This window comes from Puma concolor, chromosome C1 (genome assembly GCF_028749965.1).
Source record: "Puma concolor isolate L17-30 chromosome C1, mPumCon1.1.hap2, whole genome shotgun sequence".
Classification (NCBI taxonomy): domain Eukaryota; kingdom Metazoa; phylum Chordata; class Mammalia; order Carnivora; family Felidae; genus Puma; species Puma concolor.
Window position 1 is genome coordinate 1,998,350 of NC_141674.1, and position 20,340 is coordinate 2,018,689.

The following is a 20,340-nucleotide window of genomic DNA, read 5'->3' on the forward strand; positions in this document are numbered from 1 at the left end:
GGAGGAGGGGGCACGCCCCAAACTCCTGTGATGGGGTAACGGACGCCCCAGGCCACTCAGCACACACCCCTGCAGCCAGGAATGAAGGACAGCCTCGTCTGGGACCTGGGACCGGGGACGATTCCAAGGGCGCCGGCCCAACAAACCGTGGAGACATCCAGAAGCCGGCCTCGGAGACGCCACCCGGGCTCGGGTGACCTCCCTCCCTTTCTCTTCGTGATCTCTCTTCTGTTTCCCTGACGACCGTGTACTACTTAGCTAATATGGGAACTATTTAAAAAATAAAAACACAAGGGGCGCCTGGCTGGCTCAGTCGGTTAAACATCTCACTCTTGATTTCAGCTCAGGTCAGGAGCTCACGGTTTGTGGGACCGAGCCCCGCGTCGGCTCTGTGCTGCAGCGTGGAACCTGGAGCCTGCCTCGGACTCTCTCCCCCTTCGCTCTCTGCCCCTCCCCCGCTCTCTCCCCCAGAATCAATAAATAGAACATTTAAAAAATAAAATAAGGACTAAGAACACAACCCGAGGTCTCCCACCTGCTTCTGCTCAGTGTGTCCCTGCCCCTGCCCATCCCCCGCGCGAGGTGGGGTGCAGAGGCTGGCTCACCCCGGGGTGGGGCATCGTACCTTCGCAGGACCTGCGGTCCGCCCCCAGCAGGTAGCCCGCGTGGCATTCACAGTGGGCAAGCCCCCGGCGCACCTGGCACGTGTGAGCGCAGCCGCCGTTCCGGTCCGCGCACGGGTTTCTCCCTGCAGTGACAGTCCCGGGCCTCTCGTGAGCTCCCCCAGGGCACCAGGCTGGGGGTGGGGGGGGCTCCCTCTCACAGATGCGGGAGCCCCCGAGACACCCCGAGAAGACTCCAGAGAAGACTGGGTGCCGGCCAGCTCCTCCTGAGCCTTCTAGTGGGAGCCGAGCTGCGCCCCCCCCGCGACCCCATGCCGCTGTGCCCCCACTGCTCGGCCTCTCAGACCCACCCTCACTCCTGGCCTGGGACCCAGGAGGCCAAGTGGGGGTTGTGCTCTCGCAGTACCTGCCCCATCCCAGCGCCCCGCCCCCCCAGTTTCCACATCTTGGGGCCCCCGGGCCTGCCCCCACCACCTCCATCAGGGAGGCTCCTCTCCCCGTGGCAGGCAGCCCTGAGACCCCAGGGCGAGATGCCAGGTGGCGCCCTGTCCACCTCTTCCACCCGAGGGCCCGGGCCTGGGTCCCACCTGCCCACACAAAGCCCAGGGCCAACACACAGATGCCCTTCCCATCGTCCCCCACGAGCCCCGTCCTGGCCTTCCTGCTCCCAACAGATGCACGATCCCAGAGCACAGCCTAGGGGGCTCCCTCTCCATGCTCCCAGAGCACAGCCTAGGGGCTCCCTCCTCAATGCTCCCAGAGCACAGCCTAGGGACTCCCTCCTCCGTGCTCCCAGAGCACAGCCTAAGGGACTTCCTTCTCAGTGCTCCCAGAACACAGCCTAGGGGGCCCCTTCTTCAGTGCTCCCAGAGCACAGCCCAGGGGCTTCCTCCTCTGTGCTCCCAGAGCACAGCCTAGGGACTCCCTCCCCCGTGCTCCCAGAGCACAGCCTAGGAGCTTCCTCCTCTGTGCTCCCAGAGCACAGCCTAGGGACTCCCTCCCCCGTGCTCCCAGAGCACAGCCTAGGAGGCTTCCTCCACAGGGTTCCCAGAGCACAGCCTAGGGGCTCCCTCCCCCGTGCTCCCAGAGCACAGCCTAGGGGCTCCCTCCTCAGTGCTCCCAGAGCACAGCCTAGGGGCTCCCTCCCCCGTGCTCCCAGAGCACAGCCTAGGGGCTCCCTCCTCAATGCTCCCAGAGCACAGCCTAAGGGACTCCCTCCCCCGTGCTCCCAGAGCACAGCCTGAGGGGCTTCCTCTCCAGTGCCCACCAGGGGCTGGACGATGCCTCGTTGCCTCCGCTGAGGCCCCCTTCCAGCCCCAGCCCCCCAGCATCTGCCCCTGCACCCGCCCTGGGCTCGGGCTTCGGGTCCCCGGGTGGCTCTGTGGGTTATGGGAGCCCCGGTGGGGTCCAGCCTCTCTCCCGAGGGCTGGCGGCACACTCACGGACACAGCGTTTCCCGTCCTCCTGGAGCTGGAAGTCGGGGCGGCACTGGCAGCGATGCTGGGTCACCGTGAGCTGGACACACTCGTGCTGGCAGCCGCCATTCCCCAGGGCACAAGAGTTGATGGCTGGGGACACACAGACAGGAGCCCAGGTCAGCCCAGGAGGGTGACCCGGCTGAGGGGCCTGAGCAGGCGCAGAGCAGGGATATCACGTGACCACCTCCTCCAGGGAGGCCCCAGGACCCTCCTCTGCTCTGTGTTCCGGAAGCAGGGACTGTGAGAGGGCAACACTGTTCCTGCGGTGTTCACGGGCCTGGCTCTGCTCCTCAGTCCATACACAGGGTGCCCGGGACGCGGGTGTGTTTCTGGCTCCACATCCCCAGCCTGTCTGGGGACTGGGTGCAGACAGGGACTGCAGACCTACCCAGCGCCATCCAGCCCGCAGTGCAAACCACTGGGCCCCGCTGAGAGCCCGGGTGTTCGGGGTTCAGAGGCCAAGCAGACTGGGAGGCTCCCTGGAGGAGGCGGTGGGCCGGCTATGGGTAGTGGAGACCCAGACACTTCCACTACCCTGTCGGTCAGGCCAGGGGCCGGGTGGCCAGCACAGCCCACAGGCCTGGCCCGCAGCCCCTGTCGGACCCGCGCAGCCCCTGCCCACCCCGGGCCGTTTTTCGTCGCCCGTGGGAGGGGGAGCGGTAGGCCTGGCGGCATGGAGGGGCGGACACGGCATCCCCACAGACCGGGTGCCTGGCCTCAGGGCTCCGAGGACGCCAGGACCACGCTGTCTGCCAGGAGCAGTGTGCTTGAGAAATCCAGAACACCGCCCTCGTGAGAGACCCGACTTCCTCCCGTGAGGCATACGGCTGGGGAGCCCCTGCCCAGGGTCCCATCAGGCCCAAACCAGCACTAGGGAAGTGAGCCTAGGGGAGGACACCAGGGTGGCAGTGAGGGCTCGGTCCCCTGGCAGCACCTGCCTGCCACATGCACCGAGGAGTGGCAGTGATGTGGGACCTGGGCCAGACCAAGGCCTGCATGGCAGCCGCTGTCTGATGTCCGTCAGCCCTTAAGCCCCTCCCCCACCCAGCCACCTTACTCTTCACTGACCCCCCACGGCCCTGCCTGCCACACCTGAGCCACTATGACTGACTGAGCCACCGGCACCACCCAGAGGTTTCCGAGCACGACCTGACCCAGCCCGGTTCCTGGGCTCTCTGTGTGCACACCTCCCAGCCCTCTCCCTACTTGGGACTCGTAACAGGAGCCAGAAGGCCTTCCTGGCAGGTGGGACAGGTGCCCAGAGACAGGGTCTTGGAGCCCAGGGCAGGGCGGCCCACAGGACCGGTACCACGGCCACAAGGAGGGCCCAGGGGGCTGTGGCAGGGGTGGAAAGGAGACCCCTCGACAGGCAGAGCCCCCAGGACGAGTCCGGGGATGACCTGGCACTGGGCGCCCCTGTCGAGTGAGCCAGGGGACAAATCCCCAGCAGGTGGGGCTTGGCAGAGGGAGCTGGGGCTCGCCGCGGGGCCTCCTGGCCTCTGGAACCTGACTCCCGCTGCCCGGCCACACAGTACTAAGTTTCCGGGTGCTCCCAAGCTGTGTGCACGAGGGAGCCAAGCCCAGCGGCCTCGGGCACACCCTGTGCCACGGAGGCCCAGAAAGCTGGAGGAGGCGGATTTTTCTCAGACACGGGGCCGTGCAGCTCAGGGACGGGCCCGCTTCGGCACGGCCGGTGCCCAGAGCTGGTGGTGAAGGTCACACTGAGACCCGGCCGTGGAACCCATGCCCCAGCCTGCGCGGCCCCACAGATCAGGACGGTGCTCAGACCCGAAGCAGAGCCAAGAACCGGTCAGAAAACGGGAGGTTAGCAGGCCCTGCCGCCCCTGACGGGATTGATGTTTCCGTTCCTCCGAATCGACACGCGTGCCCCTAAAATTTAACCCCCAGGGTGACTCCCTTTGGAGGCAGAGATTTCATGGAGATAATTAAGGTTACATGAGGTCACAGGGCGTGACCCCGATCCAACAGAAATGTTGCCCCCGTAAGAAGAGACGCGAGATTCTCTCTCTCTCTCCCTCTGCCACAGGACACGGCCAGAAGGCCACCAGGAAGGCGGGACCCCGCTGGCCAGCAGCGTGAGCAGGAAGTGCCCACCTCCAGAACTGTGAGAAAATGCACTGCCGCTCCTGAAGACACCCACCGAGGTACCTGCTGGGGGGCTTCGGCCCCGCACCCCGCCTCCTGCCGTAGGATCTCAGGGTGGGGCTGCACTGCCGCCTTCCACCAGCAGGGGCCGCCACCACCCACGTGCCAGGGGCCGGACCTGCCCCATCACAGACGGCACACCCACCGGCCAGCTCCCAAGTCCCAGCGGGAGAGGGACAGCCATGAGCAGGGCGCCAGGGCCTGCCCGCCCCGCGCCGCCCACCTCGGGGTAAACCCGGGCTCTGCCGCAGCCCCTGGGGGTGCATCCGCCGCTGTTTGCACAGCCCAGGCCACCCGGCCCCAGGCTCCATTCTGCGCCGCCCACAATCGCCGACCCGTCTTTGCGCCCTTGCTTCCCTGTCGGCCCAGGGCCTGTGGCCACCGCTCCCGACCCCCGGGGTTCGAGCGTGACCGTCCCGTCGCTCCCGAGTGCCGGCAGCTGCCCTTCTGGGGCCCTGGGCTCGGCCAAAGCCAGGACTCTCCTGGGGGGGCTCAGGGGCGGGGAAGCCCTTCCCACCACCCCACTGAGACCCAGGGGCCCCGCGGGGCCGGGAAGGCACACTGCTTTCTTGCAACGGTGGCCTGTTTCGGGTTTGGGAGGCACCGGAGAGCACGCCCGGAGCCGCAAAGGAGCTTTGCAGGGAGGTGTGGAAACGAGCCTAGAGCCCTCTACCTTCCTGCTTCCTGTGGCTCTGGCGCCAGCCCCACATTCTGCCAACGGGGCCTCCTGGGGGGCAGGGAGCCTCCCCTCTGAGCAGCCCTCGCTGCTCCCTCCCTGAGGGACCCAGGCCTGGTGGGGAAAGGACGGCCCCGAGACGACGGGGCACGGCCGGCAGAGGCCCCAGGAAACACAGGGCTGGGGAGACCCTCCCCCACACCGTGGGCACCACAGGGCCCGTGTGACTCCTAGGGGAAGGAACCCGGGTCAGGGCGTTGGGACACGGGTGAAGGGGGGTGGGGAGTGCGAGGGCTGGTGTGGGTGGGGGGTGAGTAGTCCAAAAGGCCAAGGGCAGAGGACCGGGGGGGGGGGGGGGGGGGGGGGCGGGTATCACACAGACGGACCCCGTACTAGTTGGGCCAGTGAGGTCATGGTCCCTCAAATGGTCCCTGTGCTGTATCGCTTGCTGCGGGGGAGGAGGGGAAGTTCCACATCCAAGGTCCAGAAGGGACCACTGGGCAGGTGTCCTGCTGGCTCAGAGCGCCCAGCCGCACAGAGGAGGCGGGTTTCCCAGCGCCAAGTGTTAAACCACCCAGCAGCTGGGCCCTCGGCAAGATGTCACAGAAAAGCGAGAATGGCCTTCCTGAACACATCACCTGACCAAGGCACTCCCAGCCCCTGCTGCCCCAAGTTGGAAAAGGCAAGGGGCCTGCTCTGTGACCCGAGGGTGACACTCAGGGTGCACTAGCACTGGGCCCTGCCCTGCTCTTTCTTCCCACCCCAGAGCCCGGGGGACACACCCAGGAGGGCAGCCCAGAGATGGAGGGCCCCAAGACCCCGGCTACTGCTGCCTCCCTTGGGGCCAGGCTGAGTGGGTGGTGCTCAGGGGCCTCAGGCTGCTGGCAAAATCCTTCTGGCAAATTCTCATCTTTAAGAACTGAAACCTTTCTGTGTTTTGTTTCCGTCAGAACTTCTGAGAGGGAGGGATTTCCTGCCCTCTCCCTGCCTCGGAGGCAAGTTCCTCAAGGGTTTCAAGGCCCCCCTTGTGTGTCTCAAGGCTCCCCTCCCCAGTGTGCCTCCCTTGAGGACTTCCCACGTCCCTCAGGGCCCTGTGACGTGGAACACCCCAAGAGATGCCAGCACACAGGAAAGATGGCCATTTCCCTGTGGGCGTCTTCTCTACCCGCCTTCCCCCCAACCCCCCAGCATCTCTAGAACTCTTACTCCCAACTGCTGGATGGGAGGGGGTGCCTGGGGCTTTCTCCTGCCAGCCTGCAAAGTCCCAGGAGAGCTCCCAGCACCCCTCCCCCAGCAGAGGATCCCAGCAGGGCCCAGGAGAGGGGTTCCAGAGCAGCTGTGCTCCAGCTGTGCAGCCCGTCCCATAGCTGCACAGGGTGGGGGTGCGGGTCCTATTCTGATGCTTCCCATAATCCTGTGCTACAGCCCTAGGGTGGTCTGGGCTCAGAAGGCACCCTGTAAACCTCAGACAAGGCCCAGCTCCTCCCCGGGAGCCCCAGAGGAGAGGGGGCAGGGCCCCACAACTTCTCAGTGGCAAGAAGTCCACCCCCCCCCAACTCAGAGCCCTCAGAGGGTCCAGTGGCGCCCTCCACCCGAGCCCCACCTGGAAGCCACCCATCCACGATCTCAGATGCTTGGCCAGCCTGCCCACCCACCCACCCAAGGCCACCACCGCACCTGGGCAGGTCCCTCGGCAACCAAAAGGGGGACAGTAGCAAGAAGGGAGAGGTGCCCCTAGAACGAACACTTCCAGCTCTGCCTGTGAAGAAGCCCCCTGGAGACGCCTGTCCACTCTGGAAGTCTCTCAGCAAAGCCCAGGCCTCCCCAGGAAAGGCAGCTCCCAGTGGACCAAGTCTGACAATCCTGCACCAATCCCAGACACCGTGGGGGACGTGGGGACCGGCCTGTCAACCTGTCAGCTCCCAGACTCCGAGGTATCCATTGGGATCCACCAGGTCCCAGAATTCACCCAAAACAGCCAGGTGTGTGCAGGTAAGCGGGGCACAGTGCGCGCATTTCCCGCTGGCGATTCCAGTCCAAAGAAAGAAAGTGCGAGAGGCCGCATGCCCTCTAAGAAAGGAGCCACTCCGGCTACGGGGAGCGCCCAGGGGGCGGCACCGACAGGGAGAGGGCTGGCCGCCACCTGGGTACGGAGCGCACCGGCCCCGCCTGGTGGGCAGCGTGAGGGGCAGCCGGGCAGGGGCCGAGAGGTCCCAGCAGCCTCAGGTCGGGCTGTGCAGACCACGCCCAGGAGCCCGGCATCAGACCCGAGAGGACCTTTAAATAAGCAAATGTCACAAATCAAGACTTCTGGGGCCTGGAGCAGAGGCGACTCCTAGGAAAGGCTCCTGGGAACAGCTCCAGCGCAGCGAGGGGGTGGGCTGGGGGCCAGGGCAAGGCTGAGGGGCGCCCCACCTGAACTTCCCACAGCCAACAGCCTGAGGCCAGTCTCAAGGCCACAGCCTGTCCCTCCACAGCTGTGAAGGCCCCCCTCCCTTTGCACGCTGCCCACGCATCACCACCACCCAGCACCTCACTGAAGGCCACGATCAGCACACACGGGGGGGACTAGAGAGACTGGGGAGGTGGGTCCCAGCCCCAGGCCCCTTGCAGGGGAGCCCGCGACAGGGAGGGGGCAGTGGGCACCCACCAGGCCTGGCCCACCCCGGACCAACCCCCAGGACACCCTTCTCCAGGGAGAACCCGGCCCGGAGGAAGGGTGAGGAGAGACGTCGGGGGGCCAGGGTGAACCAGCAGACTCCCAGAAGCCCCCTAACCCTAGCGCCGGGGGGGCGGGCAGCAGCTGGAGACTGCACCCTAGTCAGATTTGTCTGGAAGCACATTACAACACTTCCCACATCTGTTTCCACTTCCCGACCCAGAGAAGCTTCACGGAGCAGCGCCCGGACATGTGAGTATGTACCCTGAGTGCTGGGAGGGCCCCCCCGGGGCTGGCAGGCCGCCCTGCCACATAGCAGTAAGGCAGGCGGGGATGGGGCCGCTGGGAGCCTGCCGGGCCCGATCTGGGTCTCCGGGGTGAGAGAAGGGGTGTCCGGCCCCCAGCCCCCGCCGAGAACGACCATCCCGTGGCCTCCCAGACACAGCAGCCCTGTGCCCTCGGCCCCTGTGTCCAGAGCCAGCCAGGAGAGGGGCACAGGAGGGTGGGGAGTGAGCGCTGGCCACCCGACCCCAGACCCGCCTCCGGCCACTCCAGCCTCCACCTTAGCGGGAGCCTGGCTCTGTCCCCTCCCCCCAGTAGCCCTCCACGCTCGCAGGGACAGCAGGCCACGGCCAGGCACTCCATCAAGCCTACTCCCCACAGGAAAAGAACGTGCTGAGGAAATGAGGGTCAGGACCCGGCTTTTGGCTACCCCTCCCCCCAACCCCGCCACGGCCCAACCCCCTACGCTCCCTAAGGCTGGGGCCGGGGGGGGGGGGGATGGGGGGGACCTGGGCCCGGGAACCCCAGCCCACCGGCCCCAGAGCGGTCTCACACCGCCCCTGCCCTCACCAGGCCTCCCCTGACACCCAGCAAGCACCCAAATCGCCCCCGAGGTTGGTCCCCATCACTGCGGCTTCTGCAGAGAGGGCGCTCCACAGTATCGGGGCCCAGGGGCTCCTCCCCAGGTGCCCAGAGGCGCCCCGGGAACGCGGCTTCAGCGTCCCAGGGCCCAGCCTCAGCAGGGGGAGCCAGGTCCTTGGGACTCCGCCTTTCCCTCCCCCAGGAGCTGCACACTCAGCAGGACGGAGACGCCCTAAGAGCTGCCACTGAGCACACACAGACCCCAGAGGGTCTCTCAGTCCCTGAGTACAGGGACCCCAGCCCCTGTCCTGGCGGGCGCGCCCAGCAAGTGGGTGGGCCGGCCGCTCCCGGAGCCGCAGGGCGCTTACCCAAACAGGTCCTGCCGTCCGCGTGGAGCCGGAATCCGGGCTTGCACTCACAGACGTAGGAGCCTGGCGTGTTCACACAGCTGTGCTGGCAGCCGCCATTGTGCACCTGGCACTCATCCACATCTGCGCAGGGACACGAGGCCAAGGGTTAACAGCCAGCAGCCACCTGGGGTCGGGGCCCCTCACTGAGGAGACTCGGTGGCTGCAGAGGGGACTGGGCGGGGCAGGGGGAGCGGTGGGGGAGTGGAGTGCGCTTCCCAAGTCCAAATCCAGAAATACCCGGGACGGTGCCAGCCAGCGCCCGCCGCTCCTCTGGGGCCCATGGGCCCCAAAGGAAAAAACCGGTAACTCGTGAGGTGCCCTTGCCCAGGCTTTGGGGGACAAAAAGCCCAAGGGAGGGCAGGGGGTAGAGGGACTAGATGCCCCCCCCAAATTCACATCCATCCGGAGCCTCAGAATGTGACCTTATCCGCAAAGAAAATGCAAACGCAAGTAAAGATCCAGGCAAGACCGCACTGGGTGAGGGGGGCCCTAGATCCTGCGACTGGGGTCCTGACAAGAGACACACGGGGAAGCAGAGGTCAGAGTGAGGTGGCCACAAGCCGAGGGACAACGGGAGCCACGAGAGGCTGGGGGACACGTCAAGGACAGGAGGTCTCAGAAGGAGCGTGGCCCTGCCGTGACCTTGATGCTGGACTCCCAGCCTCCAGGAACAGCGAGAGAACCAACGTCTACTGTTGTGTCCGTTTTGTTCCCAGGAAACGAGTGCGGGACCTGTCTGGGGTCCCCGGGGGGCTCCCAATGCCAGGGGGACAGGAGACCAGCAGCAACAACCCCAGCACAGGACCCAGTGGAGGTCCCTGGCACTCCGCTTCTGGGAGAACACCTCCCATCTGAGACCACCGACCACCAGGGCAGGACACCTGTGCCCATGCACCCCAGGAGGGTCCCACCTCCTTCTGCAGGAATGCAAAGGTGTGGAGAAGATTGGGGCTGCCCTCGCCTCTCATCCCTCCCTCCAGGCTTCTGTCCACCAAGCTGAGCTCGAAGGGAGGCTGGGCAGCGACTGAGGGCGTCAGAACAGGCTGCCCGGGACACCTGCGTGCGAGGCTAGGGCCAGGAAGGACGCAACTGCCCGGGAGACACGGAGACCGAGGCGGGAAGCCGCTGCAGACACGGAGCATCCCCAGCGTGCCGGGCATGGGGACGGGAGCCCACGCCTGGGCCACGGGCCAGTCCGCACTTTTCAGACGCAGCCTCACCAGCTGAGCAGCCAGCTCCCCTAACCACAGAAGCCAGGAGAGACACACAGACGCTTCACTCAAGCACGTACAAGCCACGACTGCACCCTCCAGTTCCCGTGAAAATGCCCACCTTCGGTGCTCCGACCCTAAAATGCCAGCCACGTGAGCCCACTGCTGAAGGGCGCCGAAGGCAACACATGGGGGCCAGGCTCCTCCCGGCCACCCCAGAGCCTGCCCACCAGGTTATGCAAACCCCACCACCGGTCCATGCTCAGAATGTGCCCGGCCGGCACTCCAGAAACGACACAGAGCCAGGGCCTCTGCTCCACACACAAGCTGCGTCTACTCTGGGGACACCCCCGGGGCCCTGCCAAGCCCTGAGGCTGCCTAAGACAGAAGACAGAGGAGCAAGAGAGGCTCTCTGGGAGTCCTCTCAGAACGGAACCAGGGTGATTCATGGGAAGCTGGAGGGCAGAGCAGAGCCCCCAAAGAGGGTGGGGGACAGAGGGACCCAGGGCACAGCTGAGGGAGAGCTGGCTGGGCGGGGAGGGGATAGGAGGATAGACCCACAGCCATCGGGCAGGGCAGGCGGACAGCACCCACCCAAGGGGGCTCAGAGAGGAGACCCTGGAGACCCCGCCCGCCCTTCTGAGAGCAGATCCCTGTCTTTGAGAGAGTCCCTGAAAGGTAAGTGCCTCCAGGGGGCACAGCCCCGGGCACACAGTTGGCACTCAGTGAAGCTTTGAGGTAGGTGCACCACGTGTGTGTTGAGGGCTGGGTGGACGGTGGCCTCGGTGTCCTGAGCGGCCTTGCCAGGCAGGCAGGTGTCATTCCGGCAGGCTGACCCCGTGACGTGGCCGCGGAGGCAGGTGCTGGGTGAGCAGGCAGGCAGGGACGCTGGTTTCTGGAAACCTGCTCTCGGCCGGCAGCTCTGTCTCCATGCTCACTCAGTCCAGACCCTGGGGACAGGCAGGCTCGGATGGCACCACGCCCCTGAGCCGCTCGGACACCTGGCTGGGGGCGCTGAGCCCACCCTGAGGACTGCACCTTCCAGCAGCTCCCGGGCAGGTCGGATACGCAGGGAGCCCTGGTCAACGTCAGCCTCTCGGGCCCGCTCAGCAGCCCTGTGGGCCACAAGGACACCAGATGGGCAGTCTGGGAAGAGCCACGTGGGGGGACGCAGGGGCAGGAGGCAGCCGTCAGCCAGCAGGGCCCCTCCAGTCGGGGCCCCCCCTCCCCAGCTCACACCCCCTGCCCACGTGACCACTGTTCTGGCCCCCCTGCTGCCCGCACAGGAACACTCAGACTCCACCCCAGGGGACAGAAATCCTGCTCTTCGCTAAGACGCACAGGCCCACATCCGCCAAGCCGTCTCCCAGGGCGCCCCCCTCGGGAGGGGCTGGCACGCTGACCACAGCCCCAAGCTCTCCCTGGCCCCTGGAGCCACACTGCCTGGTGATCTGCAACCTGCCACTGGTGGGGGGGGGGGGAAGGGGGGAAAGATCTGTGAGCGGGGGCCCGGCAGGTGCAGTGATGCTCAGCCACCACTTCGGGCACCACTTGTGCCGTCAGCCCGGGTGGGTATCTGGACACAGCGGGCAGTTCAAGGCCGAAGGATCTGAAGCCTCCCCCTTCAGCTCTCTGGGCAAGGGAAGCCTGTTTAAGGGTGGGGGGCGTTTGGCCACATGCCCTCCAGCTGGGGCCCCTTCACAGAGACATAACCAGGACACAAGCAGGATCAAATTACCTAAACCCGCCTGCCCCACTCCTGAGGTGACCACGTGGGGGCAGAGCAGAGCCGTCCTCAGCCCGCTCCAACCACCGGGAGCTTCGGACTCCGTGACCGTGGCCCTGGCCATGGCTGTGCCCTGAGAGCCACAGCTCAGTGGTCTTTAAGGAGAGTGTGGTCAGCCCTCCAGAGGTCCACATCCTAATCCCTGGAGCCTGGCCCAGCAAAAGCGACTTTGCAAGTGGGCTTAAGTTGAGGACAGCGAGGTGACCAATGATCCTGGAGTATCCAGGGGGGTCCTGTGTCATGACGTGGCCCTTAAAGGAAGGGGCAAGAGGGTCAGAGAGAAAGAGATGGGAAGACACCCGGCCCCTGGCTGTGTCGACGGAGGCGGGGCTACCGTCAAGGCTGGGAGGACAAGGAAGCAGGTTCTCCTTGGAGCCTCAGAAGGAACCGGGCCTGTCAATTCCTGGACTTTAGCTCATTTCAGACTTCTGACCTCTGGAACCGTAAGGTAATAGACCCGTACGGTTTTAAGCCACTCAGATTGGGGTGATTTGTTGCAGCAGCCGCAGGAGTTAAACATGGGGCACATGTAAAGATTCCCTCTATGGTCTTTTCTGGAACTGTGGGGTGGGGAGGCTCAGACCACCCATGCTGGAAATCCAGGTTTCCAAATGTCCACTCAGGCCAGCCCGGCCTCCTGACTCCCACAGTAAGATCCCCGGTGCTCCCCAGGGGCTGGCTGTGCTCCCCTGGGCCCCATCCTGCAGGCCTGCCCTCTCGGGCCAAGTGGCCTACACGTAGTGATTCCCGCCGTGGAATCAGTGCCCTGAAGCACCCCAAGCAGCAGGGCCCCAACTGAGCATTGACACAAAAGGCCTTGGAACCACCAAGGGAACATCACTCTCCAGGTGGCACAGAAGGGGGCCTGGGTCCTCCCCCAGGCCGAAAGAGAGCACAAAGGCACCGCACCTCCCATGCTGACCCAGTGGAGACAGGGGACGAAAGGTGCCTCTGGGTGCAGACCCCCTGCCCTCTGCAGCCCGAGGCCCAGCTGACACTCGTCTGGGGCAGCTCACACCTGCGTGGGAGGAGCCGGGAGCCCAGGAGCGGGCAGGTCCAGAGCCGGGCTACGGGAAGGAATAGCCGGGCCTGGGGCCTCCAGCATCGCCCACAGGTGCCGTGCTGCCCTCAGCTGACACGTGTGGCTGGAGACATGAGCAGCCTGGTGACACATCACCGGGCTGAGACGGGGCTGGCTCCCCGGCGGTGCCTGGGGACGCCCATCACGACGCGGCCGGGAGCCCATCAAGTCACAGCAGCTCCCAAGCCCGGAGCTCAGGCCAGGGCCAAACAAGCTGCCCCTGCAGAAACCACCCAGAGAAGCCCCTTCTGAAGCCCTGCTCCCTCCAGATGCTGCCTGGAAGCTCGGCTCCGATGGTTACCAAGTTCAGAGTCCTGCTTTCCTCCCAAACACGCCAGAGGGTCCTCAGGCCCGCAGGTGGCGTCCTGTCAACCACAGGCCGGGATCCTTTCCTCTCTGCAAGTCCAGGCAGGCCTGGGGTAGGGGGTGGGGGGTTCCCCGAAGCCCAGCCCCACACAGCCCCAGGCCTCGGGATGCTACACAACCTCACGGCACTTAGTGCCACGCTGCTTCAGTGACAGCACCGGCCTGGCCTCGACTGAGCCAGAGTGGGAGGGAGGGCTGCCTACCCCGTGGGGACGCAGCCAGGGACCCGGCTGGCCGAGTGACAAAGCCAGGGAAGGTGAGAGACGGCCACCATCAGGGGCCTGCAGCTCAGTGCTTGATGTGTCCCCTGGCACAGAGGGCCGCAGAGACTGCCCCAGGGACAGCTGGGCAGGGCCAGCATCTCCAAGAAGACGCGTGCCCTGCCCAGAGCCACACGCAGGGCCGGGAAGGCCTGGAGGGGAGCGCCCCCGCCCCTGCCGTGATCCGCTTGATGACTCACCACGCCCCACCTCGCATTCCTGAGGATGACCAGCTCCAAGTTCTGAGGAGCTCCCTCCCGCAGGGAGGGTGGCCCAGCGTGGGTACCAGATCTGGAGAGCAGGGAGAGGCAGGATGGAGACAGGACAGGGCTGTATCTGCCGGGGTCCTCACAGCTCACCCGGAGCCCACTGGGCTGACCACTCCCAAGGCTTGCAGAAAGGTGACAGAAAGAAAGGCTAGCGCCTGCACATCCACCCAGGCCCTGGGCACCCCGGAAGGCGAGACTTTGCCTGGGGACCCCAAGGACTCTCTCTTGAGCCTGCCTTCCTGCCTGACCCCCAGAGCTGCCAGCGCCAGGGAAATGCACGCCCTGTGCCACAGGCCAATGCAAGGGGCTGTTTTATTCTTCCCTCCGCTCAAGACCACTCTGCTGTCGGCAGCCCCCTCAGCCAGGCCCGAGAGGGGATGGAATGTCGACGGCTCAGGGCGCAGGGGCCCCGTCCCAGAGGAAGGGGGCCGCCGGCGGCACTGCCCCCGCCCTGCTCCCTCCGGCCTCGGCTCCGTCAGCCGGTCAGCCGGGCCGGACGCAGGCCGGACCCACGCGGAGCAAAGGGAGCCCAGCGCGGAGCAGGGCACCGCCTCCCCCACGCCCCCCGCGCAGAGTCCGCGCGGCGCCCACCTGGCCTCCGGTCCCCGGCGTTCCCGGAGTAGCCGGCCTGGCCCAGGTGGCACGGGACGCAGCCCCTCCACAGGTAGCGGTAGTGCGTGCCCGCGACGCGCGCCAGGCCCCCCAGCAGCCCGAGGCACCAGAGCGCGGCCAGTCCCCCGCGGCCGCGGGACGCTTCCATGGCCGGTCGGCGAGCGGCGCGCACCCCAGCGGCCCCGCCGCGCTCTGAGCCCGGCGCCCCGCCCCTCGCCTTTATGTTCTCGGCTTTCCCTCCGCCCCCCGCAGGTGAAAGCCAAATCCTAGAGGCGGACGGGCCGCCCCCGCCCCTCGCCCCGCCCCCGCGGGCCGCGCCCTCGCCCCCCAGTGCACCGCCCACCGCCCCCGCGCACTCCCGCGCGCGCGCGCGCGCGCCCTCGCCCTCGGACACAGGCACCCCTCAGGCCAAGACGCAGAGACACGTGCACAAACAGACCCACGTGTGCAAATACGCACGCGACACACAGGGGACCCTGCACAGACGTATTCAGCAAACCCAGACACACATGCTCAAACACATGTGTTTCCAGCACCAACGCGGGAAAGTAACCAAGGCAGAAACGGAGGCCACCCTGGCAATGCCACCTGGGGCTTTGAGAAGGCGGCTCGGTGGGGTGGGGTTGGGTGCTGTTAAGTGTGAGGGGGATGGGGAGCCAAGCCACCAAAGTGGAAATCCCAAGGGGCAGAGACACCTGCAGCCCCCAAGCCCGGTGTCCTGTGCCCTGAACTGTCGTGTCCTCCAGTGGACAGGGACTGGCACCCGGAGGGAGCAAGGGAATCCCTGTGCCCACGGCAGGTGGGAGAGGGCCACGGGGAAAATGGACTCCCTAGCAAGGACAGCAAGCCCCAGGTGCCAGGCTACAGAAGCCCGGGAGGCAAGTCCGAATCCAGACCCCTGAACCCCCACTTTGGCTCAAGGACAGGGCCTGAGGCTCCAGCCTTGTCCAAAGTGGCCAATGGCATCATAAGGGTCTATGCATTCTGGCCCCGATGAGCGCCGGACCGGCGGCCCCATGCTGGCTCCTGATGTCTTGGCCCTTGTGCCCTGCCTAGGCCGACCCTCTAGCTCCTGGCCAACTACTGGGGCAAAGGCCCTATTGGCCGTCACTCAGCCCTGCCCCGCAATGGGTGGGGTCCTCAAGTTTGTGGGAGAGAGGCACCAACCCACCTTGCCCTGTCCTGTCTGCGGTGCGGAGGCCAGCCCATTGGCCCCCCGCCTGCCAGGCGCCCTGCAGTGCAGACACAGGCCTGCCTGGGCCCCGCCTGCCTGTCTGCCCCCGCCTCCTGGATGAGCCTCTCTTCTGGCCTCCCTCTGAACAGCACACCAGCCTTCGAACTCCAGGCTCTCACCCGGGGAGCCTCCGGAAGTCTCCCCGATGGGCACACTGTCAGATTGCTGTTTGAACGGGGCCTTCCACGTGGGCTGGCAGTCCGTTACTGCGATGTAAACCTCGTTCTCCAACAGCATGCAAACAAGTGCTAACAGAAACCGGAGGGTCTCTGCAGCCAGCAGCCAGGCTGCAGGGGGACGGGAGGCCGTGGAGACTGTCTGTCTCACAGGGAGGGGCAGAGAGACACCTCGGATCCACAGATCACCCTCACCAACGGGGCACAGGGCCTGGGGCTCCTCCGGGAGCACCCTTCTGGGGTGGAGGCCCCTCGAAGCATCACTAACTCCCATGCAGGACCAGGGCCGTGGGAGGAGGAGGAGCCAAAGACAGGAAGGGGGAGGCGCCGGCCTCATCTCCCGTGCAGCCCAAGTCTAGCCCACCCTGGGAAAGGGCTCTGCCTTGTCCCTTGTCACAGGGGGGCCTCAGTATGGGAACTGTAGCTTGTCCCGAATGGAGACACGCACTGGGGGTAAAACACACCACTTTCTTGGTACCAAAAAGATGATGGCACTCCTTCTCATTCTTGTATTAATCACACGTTAAAATGATTCTACCTGGACGTGTTGCGTTAAATGAGATACGTCGTCGAAATTAACGTCACCTGCTTCCTTTTTCAGTGCCGCTTCCAGAGAACTTAAGGTAGACACGTGCTCTCGGTGTGGCTCCGGCCACCTCTGCCGGGCAGCGCTGGTCTTCCCGAGCCCAGCCCCCAGCTCTGCTACCAAGGGGCACGAGGCTCTCTGTGCCCACTGCCTTGTCTGTAACGAGGGATGATAATCACAGAGCCGGTAAGCTGATGGGGAAAATGCTTCACTGAGAGTCGGTAGGAGTCAGTCAAGGTTGGTGGCCAGGCCCTCCCCCAGGCGGGGCAGCAAGCCCCAAGGAAGTGCCCAGACTGGGTCTCCGAGGGGCGGTATCCTGGGACCTGGCCAGCTCCCTGCGACATGGCAGATGCAGCCGTGAGGACCACGGCATCCTGGAACCCAGCCAGGCCAGCCTGAGACGAGCCAAGGGACCTGAGGACCGTCCCTAGCTCTCTTTTTTTTCTTAGTATTATTTATTTTAGAGAGAGACAGAGTGCGAGCAGGGGAGGGGCAGATATAAAGGGAGACACGGAACCGACAGCTCCAGGCTCCGAGCTGTCAGCACAGAGCCCGACGTGGGGCTCCAACTCATGAACCGCGAGATCATGACCTGAGCTGAAGTCGGACGCTCAACCAACTGAGCCACCCGGACGCCTCAGGACTGTCCCTATCCCACAAGAGCCACCTCCCCAGTGCCCCCTGCACTCCCTCCCCGACCCCAGGACCCCCAGCCAGGGACCGCTGCTCGGGCCACCTCGTCCCACCGCGGGGCTGTCACCACCCTTCTGTATCCACCTGGACCCCGTCGCACATCCCAGCCTCGGGGTGGGGAGGCATGCTGCTCCAGGCCTCTGTCCTCAGCACCGGCACGGCCAGGGGCTGGGAAGGGCAGAGCACGGTCTGCAAGCAGCAGACGTGGGTGCAGGCCCACGGACGAGTCCCAGGACCCCACTGGGCCTGCTTCCTTGTCTATGCAGTGGGCAGGACACGGTTCTGAGCAGCAGCAAATAAGGGTTATGATGAGGTCCCCAGAGCCCTGGACGGCTTTGGCACCTCCCTGAAGGACTGGGGGGGGGGGGGGGGGCTGCGGATGGCTCTGGGCCCTACCCCCACCAGGCCAGGCACGGGGACTCAGGCACGGCCATGCAGGCCAGCAGACCACCCAGGACAGAACACCACCGACCATCCAGACAGTGCCCACAGCTGCCCCACTGTCCCCCCCCGCCCCCGGGCTCAGTGCCGCCGAGCGCATCCAGGGCCGCGGCTGTGGGGTCTGGAAGCTGTTTGGGAAATGCTTTCTCGATGCGGAAATGCGGGCTGGGCGTCTCTGCCCGGCGGAATGTCTGTGTGTCAGCAGAAGGAGCCGTGTCCCCCCCACCCGCCGGGCCGGCTCCAGCTTTCCTGTCCCAGCTGGGCGGCCACGGGGTTCCTTTGCCAGGCCCCAGGCTGGGGTGAGGGCCCCGTGCTGCCCCACAAGTGCCACACTGCCCCCTCAGTGCCACAGACCCCTGACATCAGGGCTTTAGGGAGAGCTGCCACGTTCCTGGGTCAGCTGGGGTCAGCAGGAAGCAGAACACAGGCAAGCTTACCCCCACTTGTAGTGTCTGTCCCCTGGTACTCATGGACACCTCCTCCCTGAAGCCCTCCCTGAGGCCTCTCGAGGCCCCACCCTGCTCAGTTCAGGGGCCTGGCCACATGCTGCCAATCTGAGGGGGGTGGGGAGGTGTTCCCCCCAACCCCGCCCCGTGCCAGCTGCCTTAGCTCCGGGATGCAGAGTGGGCGCCGGGTGAAGTCTGGCTGAGCCTGGAAGTGTGAGATGCTGGCCCGCCGTGGGAGGCTGCCCCACACCTCCCCCCTTCCTGGGGGTCAAGACATGGAGTGAGCAGGCCCTCCAGCAGAACCCAAGGAGGCCAAGCATCAGGCACCCTGTGTGGCCCCTGAGGGGGAACCCACAGGCCTGGACCCTCCCCATGTGGCTGGGGGCCAGGCGTTCCTGAGTCCCAGCTTGTCAGGAGAAGCTAACCGCTCTGCAGGCGGGGCAGGGGTGGGGTGGGGTGGGGGGGCTCCAGGAGAGAGGAACACACAGAGAAACTCCCAGGAGTCACTGCCCGTGGTCCCAGGGTGCCTGGACTGGAGGGTGAAGTCACCGGCACAGCAGGCTCCAGAGTGCAACAGCAGGTGCTGGCCACCCAGCAGCTGTGGCCCTGGGCGCTGTGTGGGGGCCGAGGCCACGCCCACGCACGGGCGGGCAGGAAGACCGGGTCCTCCAGGCTCTCCAGCACCTCTGCTCACTCCGCTCCCCCTCCTACTGAAGTCGGGCGTGTCCCGTGTCCCTTCTGGGCAGGAGCGACGGACAGCAAGTGCCCGAGCGGACTCCCTCCCCACAGCCACAGCGTGCCGGGGGACACACACGGGGTTCCACCTGTCTGGGCCCCGGGGAAAAGCTTCTTTGAGGGTGCAGGATGAAGGGGGGGAGCATGGGGGGGGTAGAAAAGGGGAAGAGTGGGGCAGGGTGGGCTGAAAGGCAGAGACGGTACTGGGCGCCGAAGGCAGGGGAGAGCAGTGTGGGTGCCATCCAGGAGGCTGGGGCCACAGGGACCGAACATGACAGGCCGATCAGACAGCCCCTGGCTTATCTTCAGTCTGCCCTGTGGGGGGGGGGGGGGGGGGGGACTCAAGTCTTCTCAGATGGAAAGTCCTCCTTGCCACCTCCGGTCCCCCAGGTGACAAACGCCCTGCCTGGTTGTTCCCACCCTTGACATCCAGAGCCCAGCCCAGAGGGGAGGCCAGTTTTTGGTCTGGGGCCACACGCGATCAACCCAGACCCAGCGGAGCTGCCTGCAGGATGCCCCCCCGCCCCCTCCCTGCCCCCCCCCAACCCCGTGCTGCTGCCTGAGTTTATTTCAGGAGCGGGGAGCCAGCTGGTCCCCGCGCCAGCCTCCTGGTAAACCCATTACCCGGCTGGACTCCTCACCCAAGCAGAAGGAAGGAAAATTGAAACCACGGTTGCTTCCGAGAGCCCAGCTGCCATTCCCGACTATGGCCTCAGTGGCGGGGGCCCGGCGGCAATGGGGGTGCTCCCTCCTCTTTCACACACGGGCCCCCCAGGAGAGCCCAAGGTAGAGCAGGCCCCGTGTCCTCCGGGCACCAGCCAGCTCGGGGGGCCTCCGACCCCGGCACCACGCCGCAGAACCCAAGGCCTGCTCTGCTCCGGGGAGGCGCCCGCTGAGGGCCAGCCCCAGAGCCGTGCTGGAGGCCTCCCACACACGTGTGCACATGCGTGTGTGCGCGTGACAGGGCCCGCTCTGTGGCTGCCCGCTGCCTGGACTCACACCCCTGCCGTCACGCACAGGCTGCGGTGAGTCCAGGGCAGGCTGTGCCACCACCCGAGTCCAGGAACGCCCACGGCCCCCACGACGGGCACAGCCCCCGAGGCCTGGCTCTCACCGAGGACATCTGAGCTGCCAGGGACGCATGCACAGCGCTGGGGCTCACACTACTCAGAGAAGGGGAGACGGTGAAGGCTGATGGACGGGGAGGTTTCCCCGAGAAGGCGACGAGCCAGACTGTGGCCAGGTAGCGGGGAAGCGGGCAGCCATGAAGACTGGCTCGTTGGAGGACATCTGGGCGGGTGCAGGGCTGCGGGTGCAGAGGCAGGAAAGGCCGGTGAGGGGAGGATGCCAGCCGGGGAATCTGGCCGAAGCCGTGCGCCTGGCCCTGGTCCACAGCGGTCACCCAGAGAGACGGCCAGAAGGAACCAGAACATCGACGGCCAGGCGCATCACCAGGCCCTCACCCAGCAGCCCACTCGGCCTGCTGGGCCCCGTCGGTCACTCCTCCTGCTGTTTTCCCACCCGAAGGCCAAACCCGAAGGCAGGACACTGCGGTCACGGGGGTGTCG

At 65.9% G+C, this 20,340-nt stretch overlaps 1 protein-coding gene across 5 annotated transcripts in view; it reads right to left on the bottom strand.

The window, feature by feature from the left end:
• MEGF6 (multiple EGF like domains 6) overlaps nt 1-20,340 on the bottom strand; it is an 86,404-nt gene that overhangs the window by 19,142 nt on the left and 46,922 nt on the right. For 3 of the 5 annotated variants that reach the window (XM_086715460.1, XM_086715458.1, XM_086715457.1), the window contains exons 5-7: nt 8,835-8,957; nt 2,066-2,191; nt 626-748 (exon numbers count right to left, since the gene is read on the bottom strand). In XM_086715460.1, the coding sequence (XP_086571586.1) occupies nt 626-748; nt 2,066-2,191; nt 8,835-8,957 (372 nt within the window). Of the gene's footprint in view, nt 1-625; nt 749-2,065; nt 2,192-8,834; nt 8,958-14,440; nt 14,641-20,340 lie in introns of those variants that run through there. The other 2 variants (XM_086715462.1, XM_086715461.1) reach the window with 1 other exon arrangement.